This window comes from Toxoplasma gondii, chromosome IV, assembly GCF_000006565.2.
Source record: "Toxoplasma gondii ME49 chromosome IV, whole genome shotgun sequence".
Classification (NCBI taxonomy): Eukaryota; Apicomplexa; class Conoidasida; order Eucoccidiorida; family Sarcocystidae; genus Toxoplasma; species Toxoplasma gondii.
The window spans coordinates 1,103,163-1,121,910 of NC_031471.1; the positions used below are offsets into that span (position 1 = coordinate 1,103,163).

Genomic DNA, 18,748 nt, shown 5'->3' on the forward strand with positions numbered 1-18,748 from the left:
GAAGACATTTCTGAAGGAAATGTCGACAAGAAGAGGCACCGCAACACTTGCTGTTGTCGTACTTCTTATTCGAATCCTTTTCCTTAGGTGTGAGGACGACGGAAAGCGAGGAGTCGACATGTTCTCTCACAACTCTCGCATTAGCCTTATAGGGCAATCTGCCTCCAGACAGTCTTGGTAAGAGGTCTGGAAGTAGACACCTGCTTTTCTTCGTGTGGCGGCAGGCACCTCGAGGGCCTTTCATGGCGGACACACGTATCACTTTCGCAAATCCTGTTCAATGTTTTCTCTAGTGCTGTGTCGCACTGATAGTCGAGAAATTCTCCCGATTGCTTTTCCGGCTGGCACCCACGTATTTCCTACACTAAGATCACAAACAGTCGCAAATCAATGAACGAATGCATAAATATATGGCTGTCTGCGGAGGCGGCTGTATCCGTAGTGGCCAGTTGCACCAAGGGGCTTGGGAAGACGAACGCTCGTCTTAGTTTCGAAAGAGCCGCGTCGAACACCATGTGTCGGGTAGCTAGGGAGAAGCAAATCATGGATTTTACGATCCTTGACAAGACACAAATGAAACGAACAGAGAAAAGACGCGAGATTGCACCCACTCGTGCTGGAGGGTTCCGGTTTTCGAGAAGACACCCACAGAAGACATTCCGGAGTGGAAACACAACTGGGCCCCCGCGAACAAAAATAACACACTGATCCAGGATTTCTTCGGCATTTTCGTGGAACCATTCCAGCGAAGTTTGTCTCCGCTCCGTTTGCGAATTCCGGTAAACCGGAATTTCTTTTTTTGGAGAACGGCAACTGACACTGTGTTTGGGTGAACTCCATGACCCTATGCCGATTGCAATATCGATTGCACCTTCCGCGTCACGGAGCAGTGCGTCGTTGCGTTCATGTTGATAAATAGTTATGGGCATTTATCTCACATGCGTTGTGCGCAGATACACAGCTGGAAATAGAAACGTGTATATCTACATCCCTATGCGCGTTTGTGACTGAGGCACGTGAGGATTTAGATTGAGATCCCGACAGGTGCAGAGGCGATCACTCGCGAGGTCTCTAGGTAGAGTGTTTCTGGGAGACAAGAATCATATAGATGTTGTGATGCGGTCAATTGTTTGCTCCATGAGGTGGACCAGATCTTCCTGCATTTTCTCTCGGTCCTCCTTTTCCCGGGCGATATCGCGTTGCACCTCGCGGACGACCTCTTCGAACAGAGACAGCAGAGACTGCAGATGCCGTTCACTGCACGCAAACAGAGGAAATATCGCGACTAAAGGCGAAAAGGTCGCACTCGCTGTAGACAGGGGAACCAGCAAACGAAAAACATCAAATAAACGAAAACAAATACGGAGGCGACATCGCAGTCACCTACGCGTGTATACAAATGAAGATACAGACGTGTACTTGTGCAGAGGCATTCAGCGCTATGCGTACGTGAGACAGTGGGAATGACAAGCACAACAAAACGTGGATCGGATGAACAGCGCCACTCGAGATATGGTCTAGACTCCGCAGCAAAGCTGATAAATACTGCTAGGTGGAAGGTGAAACCAGGAGACGAATGGAGACACAGAAAGGCCTACCGAAAATGCACACACTGGGTGAGAGAGGGGGGAGAGACTAAAAAAAAACAAGAGTACGGACACATGCGTTTATACGTCTACTTCGTTTCTCGTAGAACGTAAAGCCACAGAGCAGTGCGCTGCCAAAAGAAAAAGTGAAATATACCGAGCTTCTCTCTCCGCGGCAAGCTGCCCATTGAGTCGCTCAACCTCCTCCGCTGCATGCTTGAGAATTCTGAGCAGCGACAAAAATGGAAAACGCGCAGACGCTTTGATGTCCGGTCTCTATCGAATGGAACTTATCAAGGAAATTCAAAGTCAGAAGCATGCAGACTCATCCCCATACACTCAACTCAGAGATACATTCACACACATACACATACACATACCTACATACACACACAGGTGCATATATCGATCCAGAATTAGGTTGCTGAAAGTGTGTGAAGCATGAAGAGATCTACAAAGTGTTTTTGGCTGGGAAAAACAGTCCACGTTCTTGCCAATCCATGCATATATGCATTCTTTATGAATACATATATATATATATATATATGATATTATCACTGTACTTCAAGAGACTATGTGGTTTTGCGGGTACTCAGCAAAGCAGAACACAGCCGACTGGACCACATGCATGTGGCGAAGAAGACGTGTAAGAGGTTTTACCTTCTCTCCATGTTTTCCCTTTCCCGCACTTCCTGCTGAAGGCCGTCGCGGAGGCGGGGAATTTCGACCTGCAGGCACGCCAGAGAACGATTTTTTTTCTTCGTTTTTTGACATGGGCAACATGTCTTCTTTCACTGTGTGGCACTGCTTCCCGTGAAGCTTCAGCGGAAACGCTCTGCCCCTTCATCTCCCCTTTTTCCGCTCTTCTACGCGAGTGCTTACTTCGCAGTAGTGTCGGAGCGACGCCTCCTGCTCCTCCCGCAGCTGGCCGCTCTGAAGAATTTCCTCTCTGCCACAAAAGAGAAGATGAAAGACAGGGGAGAAAACACAACAAACATACGGTCGGCACACTCACAAGGCGAGAGAGAACGAGGTCGAAGGCAGCCCGCAGAAAAGAGACGAAGGGACAGGAGAGTGCTAGACGTCTGTAAAGCAGAAAACACAGTTGCCAGGCACTCGTTTGTCTGCTCTCCCTGGAAGAACCCCCCTGTTCTCCCTTCACTAAACTGCCGTTGAAAGGCAGGAAGGCGTGAGAAGTGCAATTGCCTCGGATATACGGACGCCAGGATACCGAAAGAGGAAGGCAGAAAAAACGACGAAAGGGGGACGTCCATGTCGCACCTTAGAGCCTTTGTCTTCTCTGTAAACGCATTCATCAAGGAGGTTTCAACTTCTCGTAAAGCCTCCTGCTCCGTCTGCAGCATGCGCGTCAGTCTGAGCATGGAACGCAAGGGAAGATCAAGACACGGCGATAGGAGAAAGAAAGGGAAACAGACGCACGCCAAGAAAGGGAAAGGAGAGAAACAAGTGAACTCCAAAACGGAAAAGGGAAAGACACAGTTGAACGCTACAAGAAGAAAGAGACGGAAACAGATGCACTCAAATGGAAGAAAGAAAGCGGAAGCGGTAATCTAAGGAAAGAGAGAAAGTGGCAACAACAGGGGGAATTAGAGAGAAGAAAGGATATTGGCGGAAAGGTCTGCGCGGAAGCGCACCGCAAACGGGAGCGAGAAGCTGCGACGCGTTAGCACGATAGCGAATAAAAAGAGAGCGAACAGCATACACGCCGCCTGCCATATGGACATGAAGAAAACAAAAAGGGGAAGATGCACTAGTCTGACAGCGCGTAAACTGGGATGACTGCATTCGTGAATGCTCCCTTCTATCGCCCCTTCCAGTACTTGTCTTTTTTGTGTCGTACCTTCTCTCCATCTCCTGAGTCTGCTGCTCTCGGCGGGCCAAGTCAGTTTCGAGTTCGCTCTGACGCTCGCGCAAGTCTGCTTCGATTTTTCTCAGCTCCTCTCGGAAGACGGACTGAGCTTCGTTGCCTGCAGCGCTGACGTCTGCAACATCTTCTTCCACGTGCTGCAGTTTTTCAATGAGGTGCTGGAGACGAAACAGAGGGGGAAGAGAACGCAAAACGGCACATGGGCTACAGAAGATGAGAAGGGAAGGACGGGCGACAGTCCAGCAGGAAGAGAGCGGGAGGCGCGGGGAGAAAGGAAAAGTCAAAGGCAGGACAAGAGACGCCACGCAGGGAAGGCCAGAGGCTCAAGCAGCGAAGGCAGGAGAAGCTGGAAGAAGTCGAGCGCGACACGAGGAAGGTTAAGGCGGCAGAGGGGTCGAAGAACGACAAAAGATAGAGAAGCGACGAGGATGAAAGCAGGCACCACGGAAGAAAGGTGGATCAGGAACCATCAAAGAGATCGGCCGTCCACCCACAACAGGGGAGAAGACGACAGACACGCTCCGCGTCGATCCTCTTTTAATGTCCTCACCTGGTAGCGCTGCTGCCTCTGTTTCTCCAGTCCTGCGTGCAGACCCGAGAGCCTTTGCTCCAGCCGGTGGAGTCTATCCTGAGGCGCAAGACAGCCAAGTTTACAGGGAACAAAACAACGAGAAATGGCGACGAGTCTAGCGCACGAGGGGACACCGCCGTCTCGTGCTCGACCCCAACGAAGGGTCATCGGCACGGTGTTTTCCCCTTTGAAAAGCGAGAACCAGCGGGAGCGGACAAAAGGAAAATGACGCCACCCGGGTGCGAAGGTCTCTCTGGCTCACTGGCGCTTCGCATCCTACACACTCACCGATTTGCCGCTGAGGCTCGTCGTCCTCGTCGGGAGAGCTCTCGCGCCTTCACTTCGAGAGGGAAGAGACGAAAGGGGGCCTGACGTCTGCACAGACGCGAGACTAGAAAAGTGCGAAGGATGGTCTCCGTGAACACTGGCGGCGGTGCTGCTGGCAGAGCCGTGACCGGAAGCCGCCGAGGAGAGACCCCTCGAGTGCCCGAGAGCCGTGAATCGGCCGCCTTCCATTCCGTTCTTCATGTTAGGAGTCTTGACGAAAGCGAGGCGGAGACTGAGAGACGGCTGCGAGACGGAGCGAAGATGGCGGAGTCTGTGACGAAACGCAAGATGCTTGAAGAGGCCGGGAAGGCGCCAGGCGCGAACGCAGCAGGCGGGAAAAAAGTAGCGTTAGACATGCGAAGCATGCTGAGATGGCTTCAGAAGGTTGAGCTCTTCAAACGGAGAGGCAGACACAAGGCACCAGTGCGGAGAACATGGAGGAAAAAGAGCATCCCAAACACAGGAAAAAAAGTGGGTGGTGAAGCGAGTACTCGCAGAAGAAGGCGGAAAACTGGAGATTCAGAAAACAGGAACAAAGTAGAACCACCCCTGTAGCAGCCAGACACAGAGAAAAGAGTTAAAAGAGAGGAAAGACGGAGGAATACAGACGGATAAACGAATCGGAGAGCGGGGGGGCACTCAGCGGCTCAGGAAGCGACGGTAGGGGGACATGGAGACAAGGCGAGGAAGGAGTCGACCTTTGGAGGTGAGAGCGTCCATTCTCACGGTTTACGCTACAAAGAGATTTGAAAGAGTAACCGCCAACACATGAGCTACAGGAATTGATTGCTCGCAGAAACAGAAGGCAGTGCGGTGTCGAGGAACGTGGGTGCACGTGAAAGAAGACAGTGCTCTCGACGAAAGAGCCTAGGAAGGCTGCCAGGAAATGGCTTTCATAAACAAAAAGGACCTCGCGGCGGTGCGGACCGGATCAGAAGAGGGGGTTGGACTTTACCCAGAGTAGAGATACCGTTGGACACGCCTGAAGTCTGATCAAGGAATAGATACAGTCGAAGACAGCAGAGGAAAGGCAATGTATGGCGATGTCCATTTGCCTCCACTGACGGGAAAGGCAAGTGCTGGCAAGAACTGTGAAGTTTCGTCCTGTTTGCATCTCTGCCGCCGATCTTGTGTACGTCTGCTGTTAATTCATGGCGTCCAGTGCACAGTTGTGACTTTCTCCGAATGTCTGGCTGTTTTGGGATTTACGAAGCAAAACATGGTTGTTTCCACCGACACTGCTGAAAGAGAACACCGTAACAAAGCCAGCACTGTGTGTCTTGTGAACCTGCGTGGCAGACAAAAACTCCACTACTCCACCAGAGAAAAGCCGTCCCGTCCACATGTGAGAAGAGGGACACCGTTAACGCTGAGGCCGGGGAAACAGAAAACAGAGGAGCTCGGGTCCTATTCAAAAATAAGCGTTCAGACGGACAAGACAATATAACACGCGTCAACTGCCCCGGAAAATGCGTTCGTGCTGGCGTTGCTGGAACACTATCGAACTGAACAGTGGCCGGCAGTGTGCGGAGGTTAGCGTCGCCAACTACAGCGTGGTGGCAGCTCGCTCTGCCGCTCGCGAGTGTGCTGCTCAAGCGGCTCGGCAGAGAAAGGGACCTGAAATAGACAAGCCAAGCTGTGTAGCTCCATTTGCACACCGTTCTCCGGGTCACGCCGAAAGACCTCTTTGAAAGGGGACGTCTTCCACCACGTGATGGACGCAACAGTCTGTAATTCGTCTTCCGTGCGGGCGGCGGCGGAAATCGGAGTTTCGTGCTCTGTTTTGTTTTGTAAATGTGCCCAGAAGCTGTATTTCGCAGAGTCCGGCAGTCTATCGCCGACGCTGGTCTCAACCAAATTGGTGAGATCAGGACACACTGGTTGGTGACGGTCCAGTGGCTCACTGTATCGTCATTCGGCCTGCTCAAAGAGTGGCCCGTTGACAAAGCATCTTCGGTGAGGTCTCAACGTGTTGAAAGATGGCGACAGAGCAAATTTACAAGCAATTCACGTCTCGTACACTCCTCAATTTCTTTGAAGTAGCGGCCCTCACAGACGGAGAGACTAATGAGTCAGTCGCTGCAGTTTGCAAGATTGCCGCGAAAGATCCAGCGATTGTTGGCGTCTCCGTGAGGCCCGCCTTTGTCAGGTTTATCAGGCAAGAGTTGGTCAAGTCGGCCCCGGAGGTGGCAGGCATCAAAGTGTGCGCTGCCGTCAACTTCCCCGAAGGGACCGGAACGCCGGATACTGTTTCGCTGGAGGCTGTTGGAGCGTTGAAAGATGGGGCGGACGAGATCGAATGCCTCATAGATTGGAGGCGAATGAACGAGAACGTCGCTGATGGAGAGTCTCGTATTCGGCTCCTCGTTAGTGAGGTGAAAAAGGTAAGTACTGTCTGCGTTGCTGCTCGGTGACACAGTGGTCGGTGACGTGTACACATCGTCGTTAGTCTCTGATTACATGCATTCCCTTCGCAGCGTGTACGTAAAAGTGAAACGGAGTATGTAGGCCTATCCGTCAGTGTTAGCGCCCCACTAACAGCGACAACCCTGGGCTAAGCACCGCCTGGTGCCTGCGGACGTCACGTTCGCATTTGTATGTTTCCGAAACACCCTTCCTCTTTCGTAGGTCGTTGGTCCTAAAACGCTTAAAGTAGTTCTCAGTGGCGGAGAACTCCAAGGAGGCGATATTATCAGCAGGGCAGCCGTGGCTGCACTTGAAGGTGGCGCGGACTTCCTCCAAACATCGTCAGGATTGGGAGCCACCCACGCGACTATGTTTACAGTTCACTTGATTTCCATAGCGCTTCGCGAGTACATGGTCCGTGAAAACGAAAGGATCCGCGTCGAGGGCATCAATCGCGAAGGCGCCGCCGTGAGGTGCATAGGAATCAAGATTGAGGTTGGGGACGTACACATGGCGGAAACAGCCGATTTTCTGATGCAGATGATTTTCGAGAATGGGCCGAGGTCTATCGTTCGAGATAAATTCCGTGTTGGGGGAGGCTTCAATCTACTGAAAGAACTGAGAGACTGCTACGAGTCATGGGACTCCGTAGGAGTGTCTCCAGACACGAGCCCGTGACGCTGGGTGTGCAGGGGTGTAATCTGTTGAATACTACAAGCTTGCAGAAGATGCCGTAGATAGTGTTTACATTTTCCTCGAAAATATCGTAGTGACAGCAGTGAATTAGGTGTGAACATAGTTTTTCCAAACTACAGCAACGCAGTGTCGTCTGTTATTCATGCACCTGAGTGGAAGCAGAGCGTTTGTGTGCCACCGTGTCTACCAAACACAGCAGTTACAGTTTTTTTAAAACATCAGCCACGATGGAGAGCAATTCAGGGGGAGATCGCGTCCTGTCGCGCAAGATGGCACAACCTCATGTAAGACGTACCGTGATCACCTCGAACAAGGCGTACCCAACATTTTTCGAAGGGGTTAAAACAGCACCCAACAGAAGCGTCAACGTATCACAGGCTGTACCAAATCGGGTGCTTTTGTGACTCCTGCTCTCAAACACGTTTCGTGATCTGATGTGGGAGAGTGTTAGAGAAGCTTATAAACTGGGCGTGGAGGACTGGCGAGAAACATCAGGTGTCTTCTGTACGTAAGGATAGTCATCTCGTCAATACAGGGCGGCACAAACATAAGTGCATCCTTACTGTCCTGTTCACGGAGGCGTTTAGTTGGGCACACTGCACCCCTTTGGCACCCTTCGGAATCTTGCGGCGTGAAGATGTTTCGTCAACAGCAAGGCGCTCCTGGGTATAGTGAGCTGTCGGCCCGGGTGGAAACTTGCGAGCTGCATCGCTAGTAGATTTCATGTCATTGGTCCCAGTGGCGTCGGTTGTCCTGGCCGTCGTTCGTCGCAGTGCTAGAAGAGGGGCCGAATCATGCGCAGCGAGAGCAGCGAACTACCGCGAGTGAGCGCCTTACGGTTTTGAGCGCGGTCGATTGGAAGGTAGTTTGTACGGTTTCCAACGCCATATGTTCCAAGGGGGGGCAGAATCCTCCGACTCCGTTTTGCGATTGAATCAGCTACGGAATCGTCTTTGGTGAAGGCACTGCCATTCGACAGAACATGATCGCCCTCCAAAATGTTGAAACTCTCCAGTTGTTCGGTAATAGGAAGCAAAGGAACACTGTAGCATGGTCGCTCCCGTTCAATAAGACAGTGGTGCGGAGGCCGCACTGGAAGAACGACGGGGGCCTGTCGGCGATGTTCCAGCTTCATATTAAGCTTCTCGAAAGCGTCTGTTTCACTTTGATTTTCCAGATAACATGCTTCGCCTTCTCGTTCCCATGGTGTGTCCCGTGCCCTTGACACATCTGAGTCTGGGTTCGGTTCTATGGTTCGGAGTAAATTTCTCGCATGCTCCAGACACGCCGCAGATACTTGAAGCGACTGGCGCATGGAAAGTAGCCTGATTGATGCATCTCCAATTACTCGCAGGTCAGAACATGACTTGAAAACTTTCGTTGCAATGATCCGCCGGATGTCGCTGGTAATATGAGGCCTGAGTGTGTCAGTTCTACAATGCAGGAAACACAATGGACATATCTCGCTCGACTCTCACAGCTCGATAAGCTTCGAACGCCAACAACATCCTATTTGAGAATAAAGCTAGAGGTTTGATACGATGATTTAGGTAATGCGCTAACCAACTGGATAATGAAGTGTTAAGTAGCCGAAGGACACTGAAATACGGTGGTGCGGCATCTGTTGTAGCTACCAGTCATCGTGTTCCTGTACCCTTCACGATTGTTTTGGTTGCCTCTGGAGGAAGCTTGTATCCATACTGCAAGAACCTGCAAGTGCACGTGTTCCGTGCTAACCCGAAAGTATGCGTTTTCGGCACTCACCAGAGAGAACTAAAATCTTCCGGTGTTCTTAACGTATCGGCTCTCTCATGCGAAGCGACGAATCCTCCGAAGCTTGCCGGTGCACAGAGTTTTGGGAGGCAGAAGACCGTGTCGCCCGCACATGCAGTGTCACAGCCATCGCGGAGGCGAAGGACTCTCGCAGCAAACGTAGCTGCTTTGATTGAAAAGGTAACTGTGTGCTGCTTGCGTGGGCAAGGAACGTCAGAAGCGATCTTCACTACCAACGAAACGCCGGGTGCATTCAAATGCAAACGGTCTCTCTTTTCCGGTCCCTTCAGGCATCGTGCATCAATGAGGCTCTCCATATTTTCTCCTATATGTATCCATGAGCCCGTTTCAAGAAGTCTGCATGTGATGCAGAACCAAAGTAGGTTCTGCATGACGATGTTTCCCGTGACACTTCCTGGATGGGCAAGAGACACCTTCGGGAACAAAATGTCGCATTCATACTACTAGCACGACAACGTCCGACATACTAACGTGGACAGGTCAACGGAAAATGACTTCTTCATCGTTGTCACCACCTTTTCTGCCATCGAGGTGGAAGCACCGCACTTCACATGCGCCATCAGAATTGTGTTTGCATCTATAGGGCAAGCCATGAGCCTGGACTCCCCCAGGAGCTACAAAGGCAGATAAGTTCCGCATTTCTTTGTATTGGGTAAAAGCGAGAGCTTACGATGATTAACCTTGCAACCTGCACGGAATCTCGAAGTACCACAAGACATTCGGTGCCCTGCCTGGAAATCACGTGCAGTGCGCAAGCTGTGTCATCGATGAGTGTTTAGAGCAGACCTTTCCGGGAAACGAATCTTCAAGTATCTGTGAACTAACGCTCCTGCGAAGGATATTTCATACAGTGCTTCGAACACCTTCGTTTGGGGCACGGAAGAGGTGTAATGTGGTTCTCCATTTTCGTATGTCACCCCTTTATTACAACCTATCAATCGGCAATTCCTCTAGATACGCTTGCGGCGTGCACAAAAAGCATTTCCCTACTTTCTGTAACACCTTTGCCGATATCATCTGTCGGTGAAACTTTTTGCTGCATGCATTGAGAAGAGCAGCCTGACTGCGAAATTGCTCGCTTTACTGAAGTCGGATGGGCAAGCAGAACGCGAGCGTTGTTTTTAACGTGTGACTCCATTTCCTCCGTGCCACGATGATGGTTCGTAGAGTTCTTCGAAACGCGGAGAGGTGGGTGGCATGGAGGCTCACCTTGTTGCCCAGATTGAACGCAACAGATTTGGAAGAGAACACAAGCACAACTTTTATCCCATAAGAAACATTAATCTCTCTCAACTCAGAACAAATGCAGTTTCACGTTGTGTTGCGTCAACGCGATGTACGAACACCACCGCCGGAGAACAACGCGTGACCGAAGCGTGCTTCCGTCGCCGTGCACTCCATCAAGCTTTCGAAAGAGTGGACGCATGCACGAATTTTCAATCCATTAGAGAGTAGGCATCGCCGGAGTCGCTTCGGTTGTCAAAGGGTGTACATTCGCCTTTGTGTGCTCGAACACTGGATGCAAGCGTATACCATGACTGGGCACCATAGTGCGCTGTGTAAAAGCCCGTGAAGTCCCTCACCAGCTTCCTCCTTTGTGCTTTCCGTTGCTGTTGGCAACTGACCGGGGGAGTGGAAACCTAAATGTGACCTAACGAAAACGCCACATGCCGTTTAAAAAGTGATAATCTTCCTTCGAGACCTGCAGATGGTCCACAATTACAAGAAAGGAACTGGCGAATAACTCGCTCGCGTCCACGAGGACATTGCTGTGTACCACGGACATTCCAGAATCAAGGTTTTACCAAGTGAGCTCAATCAGTATACAGAATGCACACACACCCGAAGTTGTCAGGTCATGCGGAGCTACGTGGGAATTCCCTGTTCGAATGAAACACTCGTGCTGGGCGTCTACATGCTCACCCGCAGTACTTCGCGGGTCAAGAGCGCTCTTGTGTTTCATCAGACAACCAAGAATTCTGACTACAACGTAGCGCCGAACTAACGAATCTCTTCCCAGTAACCAGACTAATGCATGGGGAAGTTACGTATCTCGAGCACGAGTTCACCACCTTCTGAAGGTATTGGACAGTTTTCTAGACTGCGTGCATTGGTGTAGTTCATTGGGTTCTGTGTAGACGATGCGAATCAAGCGGATGAGTTGACCCGGTTCAGGGGTTCGTACACGGAATCTAGAGAATCGAATAGCTTGAAAAGACAAGTTATGGGGAGCACAACAAGCTTTCCTGAAGGAATGACCACGGGACCCTTTGCGCGAGTGCCTATACATGGGTCTGGGGCACAACTGTCGGCCGCCTTAATGTATTGAAGAGCTGACGCTCAGTGAATCGAGATGATATAAAGCACAACATTGAAATCTGAGACCATTCTCCCGTTGAGACACCCGCACGGGAGTCACTTGCCACGCAGGAATTAGGTGAACCAGTCGCTTCGTTACGGTTCTACAAATCGCATTTTTCTCTGTGGCACTTGGGCCAACCACCCATTACTTAAACGGAGCATTTATGATCTCCAACATCCTCGGATCCAGCTGCAACAGCTGCAACAACCAGTTTTACAGCAGCCGCAGCAGCCTTCCCAGTACCGTCGGCGACTGAGAAGCAGTTCCTGAATCGTCTTTTCCTTTACTTTCTTAGCCACTTCGGATTGATCTGCTAACCGACGGAAACGTGAATGTATCGGGTGGATTGTAGGCCGTCCACGACCAGATCTGAAACATGGGAGCAGGTAACATGCACTTCATCGTATACACTATACAGTAGCTCAGCCTGTCGCCGTGTGCGCATGAAACATCACGACAATTCTACCACTTCACCACATTCAACATAATTTAGGGGCAGGCTACATGAACTCGATATGAATCATGGCTATCAAGTACGCAGAGCCTCCGCCTGACCAACCTCTATCACTGTCTCTGGCGACAATAACCGATCTTCCCCTGTAGTTTCCCCCATGCTTTGGGAATCACTCAGAGCTATTACGGCCTCGCATCCGCCCCCCCCACAGGTTTCGCCAGACCACAGGGAAGTGCCTTTGCTTATCTCAGACTCTGATTCCACTCTGGTGATCTTTTTTGTTTTCTCACCTGGTAAGGATCAGTGTCATCGCACTCGACCATCCTGAGTTTTCTGCCAAAGGCTGAGAGGCACTGCTTTGTTTCGCGAAACATCAGTTGGCCACTCGATGTGAAGTCCCACCTGCAAAACCAAGCGCAATCCATACCGCGAGTATCTGCCTCTGCTGTCGGCGAAGGGGAATGCTTCGCAGAGCTTGATTTTACGGTCTGTGCCAATTGGTAAAACCAGGTGAACGATCCTGGCAAGCACTTCTTCATTTCCTCAAGAGAAAACAAACAATACATAAATGCAGTGACGCTTAATTGGAAACAGGAAGACACGACTATCCCCCAGATGCCGAATGCTACTTGAAGAACTTACCAGAATTGGGCCGTTCCTCGACACCAGTCCAGTCTTCCTGACGGCTGCAAGCAAGCCTCGTCATCATTAACTGGCATTACGTGTCCTACCTTCCTGAAAGAAAAGAGAAAGATGTCTCAAGGTGGGTATCGTGAAATGCCGTGAGTGAGGGGACTCGCAGAGAAACCGCCAAGAATGATGCTGATGTGGACAAAGTGTGACTCACCTAAAAAACATAAATGTCTGAGTGTCGCCCCCGTGGCAATACTCGAGGCCAACAGCATGTCCGGGAGAGGCCCAGCCCATGTTGTCCAAACACATGCCTATCTTGTCATTTCTCAAAGGGCCTGCACAAGAGAAAACGAACGAGAGAGTCAAAGAGAGCAGCAAAATAGACAGCAGGTGACATTTACGAGTCCACGGGTGGGATGCGGAAACCACAGGCAGAACATGTCTAGACAATTGCGGTGAAGGGCTTTATTCAAAGCAGAAAACGAAAACGACCGGTATAAGCAGACGGAAAGAAGTCAGCAGTACAGGAATCACTTACAAGTTAGCATGCTCCAACATCGCCCGCGTCATACCTCACAGTTCTCTGGCTTCCATGCCAACATTGGAGACTAAAAGACGACGAATAGTGTTTTTTTAGAAACGAGAACAGGGCAGACCCCCGCACACGCTCACACGTACGCCAATACGACTGCCCACATCATCTCCCTAATGAAAGCTATCTTCCAAAACCTGATCGGAGGATGCCCTTCTCTAGCGTTGTATCCACATGAGAAACTCTACCACCTTGTTACGTATCTTCGTTTCCTGTTGCTTGGCAGCGAGCCTCCAGCTGCGTAGACACCTACCAAGGTACGGGACGTCGTCGAGAGTGACGACATCTCCCTCGGGAAAGACGTTTTCCATGAACCAGCGGAAGCTTTTACATCCCTTCCTCTTTCTCCACTCTCTGCGTTTTTCAAGGCTCTCGGGCCGGTAGTTGACTCTGGGTTTCCCAATGACTCGCCAGGCGAGGTCGGCATACTCGTCCATCCACAGCATCGTCCGCATCTTGTTGATGGTGATGGAGTCGCCTGGACTGCTGTAGCCGGAGCCGCCTTTTCGAAAGATGTGGTAGACGCGAGAGCAAGGAGCGCACTCCAGGACGCCGCCGCACTGCCAGAGGCGGAAACTCAGTTCTAAGTTTTCTGTTCCCCAGAACTGGAAGTCTTCATCGTAGGCTCCGACGTCAAAGAAGAACGCCTTGTTCGCTGCAAAAAGACCCCCGGCCATCGCCGGCGACGTCTGAAAGTCGGTCGGAGACGGTTGGCGTTCCTCCGGCGGCAGTCGCGCGGTCTGGTGGCCCTCGTACGAGTGCTCCATCAGCTTCCAGAGAAACCCCAGCTTGCAGCCTATCCCGCCGGCGATGTGCTTGAAGGTTTCCGCGTCGATTCCATCGATCTGCGGCATCACCACGCGCCGGCCGTCTTCCTTGATCCGCAGCAGCAGCGGCTCCAGCCACTGAGGACTCACCTCGATGTGGCTGTCGAGGATAGCGAAGATCGGCGCGCGACTCGCGCGAATCCCCTTCATCCGTGCACCGACAATCCCTTTGCGCACCTCGTTGCGGATGAGCCGCACCTTCGCCGGAAGCAGCTTAAGGTACTCCACCAACTGTTGGTTGCCGTCTTCCCGGATGTACGGCAACGTGCTGCCATCGTCGACGAGAATCAGCTCCTCCAGAATCTGCGGAGGAGTCCCGTTCAGAACGCTGTGGACGGACCGCATCAACGTCGAAAATGGCTCGTTGTAAAACACGATAATCACTGATGCCTTCGGCAGCGTCGAGAGGTCGTAGTGTAGCTGCCGACAGGACGCGTGCCGCGCGTCAGGCGCCGTGCGGTCCAGCTCCAGATGGTCAGACAGATACAGATTGAAGCCTCCCCCGCGAGCCAGTGCTTGGGGCATGCTCAGATCCTGAAAAGGACAGATATGTGAAACAGGAAAACGGAAAGCTGCAACGGCACAGTCTTCTCATGCAACTACCATCACAAGAGCTAAAAGGCGCAAAAACCCATTCCCTTTTCGAGGGGACCTCCCCCCGCAATCATGACTCGAGTATGCAGCCGCGACACACTCAGTACCATATGCTGACAAGTGTTTAAAGGTGAATGATTTTCCGAGCCAGGAAAATCAAACCCTGGCGCGCGCGGCCTTTCGTTTGCAGTTGTAAAGGTCCCTAAGCGTAGGCACTTGCGCACGCATGAGACATCCAAAAAGTGTCCCCCTCTCCGTCACTCAAACCTACTGTAGGAGGCGAGGGTGCCCGTGTGTAGCCCGGCTGGCCATCAGGTTTGATTCCGAGCCTCCCGTGAAGTCGGCCGGGGCCAGCTCCCTCAAGAACCTCAAGTGCGTGCACACGCGGCGGGAGCTGCGCCCCTCCGGATTCTTCAAACGACGACACGCCTTCCTGCACATCTCTGGCGGCGCGCGGCGGTTGGCGAGAAGCATCGCTGTTGTTGTTGAGCGATGGTGACGAGAAATCTGAACCTTTGAAGTAATAATCAGAGAGAAACCCGACATTCACTGCCACCCAGCATATGCCGACCAAAAAAAGAATGATCTGGAGGGCCGCCCAGAGGCAACTCGCCCACCACGGCGATGCGCGCGGGTGAGGCGCCGACGGAGGCGTCATAACCCTCATTCTCAGCCGCTCCTGATTCGTTTTGAGTACCGAAACCAGACGCGAAGGAACTTGCCGAAAACAACCGAAGCAGTGCTTGTACGGGAAGGGGGGGAAGCGACGGAACGTGGAGAACACAGAAACGAAGGATTCAAATGAGCACCGCCGACCACGTGAGGTGCTTGTGCAGAAACGTGGAAGAGACAGGGGGAATGATGGCGATTTGTGTGACAGGACGTAACTGTCTTATGGCATTGGCAAACGCAGTGAGGGACAACAGAGAATTGCACTGTTCGATCGACATTTCGCGAACAGAAACGAAAAACGGAAGGTTGAGAGAAAAGCAAAGCACGCAGACACACAGGAAATGGAGATGTCGGGACGACGAACACGATGTACTTCCTCTAGTTGGTCTCTTGGTGATGCAGCTAGAAAAAGCGACTCTTGCCGGCAAACCGGCAGTTTCTCGCACTTGCTGACACTGAATCACGCATGATCAAGCATGCATAGATGTATGATCAGCGGATTTTGTGGCTCTTTCGCATAGTTACTAACAAGCATGTGCACACTGGATAGTTGTGTCTCACGCAGATGCCGCGCACACACGAGCAAAGCAATGCCGACCTGTCTAACAGGGGCGGATGTGCAGCAGTGTGGGCTCAGGCGTCTGTTGATGGCCAAAATAAGTACATTTGTCCTACCAGTGGAGAAAAACACGCATTTGACTTTTCGAGCAGAAGTGAGTCAAACTCACACTCGTTCGTTTTCCTCGAAGCGAGCCAGACTCGGTGCACGCAGCAGCATCCCGGAACACAGACGGGGTGACATACGAGAAGGGGCAAGGCACTGGTCTCGCAGAAACAAAGCACCCCTGAAACGAAAAGCGTATAGCGACAGGAAGGGGAAGGAAACGAGAGCTGTAAGAATGGCAAATTGCCAGCGCAGGGGAGCGGCGGAGCCAGTTTACCTCCCTTGCACATGCACTCGCACACACAAAGGCTTTTTTCCCCAACAGCTCTCCAGCTGTGTCCTGCGGGTTCTCGTATAAAAATAAATAACCCCGGAAAACATGGCGGTTTTACAAATGTTGACTGGGTTTCGTTTCCTCTAGCACGCAGCTTTTCTCTCTGCTGTTCGCGCCCTAAGGCGCGCTTGAGGTCTTAAAGTTCTCGCTGTTTGATCGGCGGCGCATCTTTTCGTGAAGCCTCAAAAGTCTGTGCTGTCTTGCCGCGCACCGGCTTTCACACACACTGAAGAGGAGAAACAGATACACTTCAACCCTTTTGACTCGGTTTTACCAGAACAGCGATGCCCCCTTCTCCGCATTTTCAGTTAAAAAGGCACGCCGAAAGTGAAGGAGAAAGGCGGTCACTTGCGCCCTCGACTTTTCCCTTGCTTGCTGTGAGTCTCGGCTGCTCTCGGGCGAGTCTTTGCTCCTGTTGTCTTCCGCTGCTGGTCGCCCGTCTGTCTTTGTCGTTCTTGTGTCCTTTGGCGTCCGAGATTTGCCCTAGCTTGCCTTAGCCCAACTACCACGCAACACAAAAGCAAAGGAAACCTTTTTCGCGTGCCTCCTGCCAGCGCATGTTTGTCTCGCCCACACCGCTCTCGGGTCAAGGAGTGTCCTCACCCTTGCTTGCCCTACACTTGCATATACTTGTACGAAGATACATTGAAATTTGTGCACGTACGTACAGCTGTAACGAAATAAATGTTGCTATATGCATTTTCGCAATAAAAGGTCGCAGCCAGATCGCTGCTGTCAGTAGACGTGTGGATGATTTTTCCTTTTGAGGAGGCAGTTTCACCTGCCCAGTGTTTGTCAAAAAATCCCGTTTGTTTTGCTTCGAAAGCAAGGATCACGCATCTGTGATCATGTTTCAGTCTTCATTCGGAGGCACCCAGCAAGCAGTGCACACTGTCGAAGAACAGCCGTGCCACTTTCGCGTTTTAGGAATGGATTCGAGTCGCCTTCGATGCGCAGGATATTCGCCGTAACGAACGATTGATTTCGGTCCGGCTTTGGTTCAAGTTTCGGAGTAACAAGGAGGCACTGCAGCGCATGCGTCGAGAGACGCGATTCTCTAGAGAAGGCCTCGGACTGGTGCCTGCAGAGCTTCACATGTTAGGCGACAGAGAAAACGATTTTAGAGGTGGAATTACCGTCGCCTGACATCCACCATGTCTGCCAATTGCTAGTTTGAAATGCGTGTGCACTCGTACGACTCCAAGCCTAAATATTTAGGATGTCGTTTCTCTTGCCAGTTCTCAACCAGAACGGGGTAATTTACACGTTTGGTACCTTCCGTAGACGCGGTAGCCGCTTCTTAGGTTCCCTCCCAGGAACTGGACCCCCTAAGTCCCCCTTAAACCGTGCCGGCTCCATTGGCAGCAGCGTAGCGAAGAGGTTACGCAGCATGATTCGATCTCTTCACTACGCACACGTTGATAAAGCTGTGCACGCGATCGCACGCTCTTCAAGTGTAAGACTGCCTGCTTTCCCCTTCGAAGATTTTAACCGTATTTCCCTTCGTCGTGAGCCTTCATGTTGGACGGCGGCGTCTTGATTGGCTCGGTGCTGGGCCTGTGCTGCGGCGTCGTCCTGCTCGTTCTGATTTTGTTCACGTGCGTGGGGCGGATGGTCTGTGGCGTGTGTTTCTGTTGCCTGTGCTGGCCTTGCAGATGCTTGTGTGGAAACAAAGAGGACGCGTGTGTGTGTGAACCAATCGATCCGATTGCATGCTGCTGTCGAGGCAAACAGACCTCAGAGGCTGGAAGCAGCATCATGGACGAACCGGGGGTGGATCTTGAGCAGATGATTCAATCCTGAATCTGCCTGCGGTTATCATCGATGCAGCAGTACAGTTATCGCCTCTTCTAAAAGCACAAATATCCGTGAATCTTCTCTATATGCAAGTGCTGGTATTCTAGACCCAATGCGTCAATCATTCTTCGGGACGGAGCCATGTAGGACACGCCCGTGGCTCTGAATGCCTCTGTTTCTGCATTAAAAGCGCACGAGTTGGAGAGAGGGGACACGGCACCGGCGCGCTGCAGCCGGTGTCATTCTTCTGTGTTGTTTTTCGGTTCCTATGTAGGCGCATGCATTCGAGAAAGTGGGGAAATTCGAAAGTGTCAGGTCGCCACCGGGTGGTGAAGTAGGCGTACATTGTGCAGTGCTGCCGCCACGCCTTCTGTCGGCGTAGGAAACTCGCTTTGTCTCGTCTGTCCGCTGTTGAGACGCCAACCTACGTTCTTTCAACACCCCTGCTCGACAGCCTCTGACTCCTTCTGGACGATATATCAGACGCACTTGCCGCTGGTTCTAAGACGCGACTCTAGGACTATTCTCGCTCCCTGACATGGAGAGCGGCA

At 51.7% G+C, this 18,748-nt stretch overlaps 5 protein-coding genes across 5 annotated transcripts; 1 reads left to right on the forward strand and 4 right to left on the reverse strand.

Moving 5' to 3' along the window:
* Positions 1 to 558: 558 nt before the first annotated feature.
* Positions 559 to 5,868, reverse strand: TGME49_318760 (hypothetical protein). The gene is made up of 8 exons (XM_002369773.2): positions 4,334 to 5,868; positions 4,025 to 4,102; positions 3,448 to 3,632; positions 2,868 to 2,960; positions 2,469 to 2,535; positions 2,247 to 2,314; positions 1,744 to 1,812; positions 559 to 1,257 (listed from the first exon to the last, which is right to left on the reverse strand). The coding sequence occupies exons 1-8, from the start codon at positions 4,571 to 4,573 to the stop codon at positions 1,101 to 1,103; spliced, it is 957 nt and encodes a 318-aa protein (XP_002369814.1). The 5' UTR covers positions 4,574 to 5,868; the 3' UTR covers positions 559 to 1,100.
* Positions 5,869 to 5,952: 84 nt separating this feature from the next.
* On the forward strand, positions 5,953 to 8,533 carry TGME49_318750 (deoxyribose-phosphate aldolase). The gene is made up of 2 exons (XM_002369772.2): positions 5,953 to 6,756; positions 7,001 to 8,533. Exons 1-2 carry the CDS (start codon positions 6,352 to 6,354, stop codon positions 7,454 to 7,456), a joined length of 861 nt encoding a protein of 286 aa, XP_002369813.1. The 5' UTR covers positions 5,953 to 6,351; the 3' UTR covers positions 7,457 to 8,533.
* TGME49_318742 (hypothetical protein) lies at positions 7,932 to 9,639 on the reverse strand (the record flags this gene model as incomplete). Its single annotated transcript, XM_018782940.1, has 7 exons — positions 7,932 to 7,976; positions 8,038 to 8,249; positions 8,312 to 8,892; positions 8,953 to 8,983; positions 9,038 to 9,073; positions 9,129 to 9,184; positions 9,239 to 9,639. 7 exons carry the CDS (start codon positions 9,637 to 9,639, stop codon positions 7,932 to 7,934), a joined length of 1,362 nt encoding a protein of 453 aa, XP_018638014.1.
* A 60-nt stretch (positions 9,640 to 9,699) lies between these two features.
* Positions 9,700 to 10,558, reverse strand: TGME49_318738 (hypothetical protein). Its single transcript, XM_018782939.1, has 4 exons — positions 10,259 to 10,558; positions 10,055 to 10,199; positions 9,939 to 9,999; positions 9,700 to 9,882 (listed from the first exon to the last, which is right to left on the reverse strand). The coding sequence occupies exons 1-4, from the start codon at positions 10,404 to 10,406 to the stop codon at positions 9,712 to 9,714; spliced, it is 525 nt and encodes a 174-aa protein (XP_018638013.1). The 5' UTR covers positions 10,407 to 10,558; the 3' UTR covers positions 9,700 to 9,711.
* Positions 10,559 to 11,367: 809 nt separating this feature from the next.
* On the reverse strand, positions 11,368 to 16,445 carry TGME49_318730 (glycosyl transferase). The gene is made up of 6 exons (XM_002369770.2): positions 15,002 to 16,445; positions 13,563 to 14,670; positions 12,932 to 13,052; positions 12,727 to 12,819; positions 12,375 to 12,486; positions 11,368 to 11,999 (listed from the first exon to the last, which is right to left on the reverse strand). Exons 1-6 carry the CDS (start codon positions 15,395 to 15,397, stop codon positions 11,922 to 11,924), a joined length of 1,908 nt encoding a protein of 635 aa, XP_002369811.1. The 5' UTR covers positions 15,398 to 16,445; the 3' UTR covers positions 11,368 to 11,921.
* Positions 16,446 to 18,748: the final 2,303 nt, after the last annotated feature.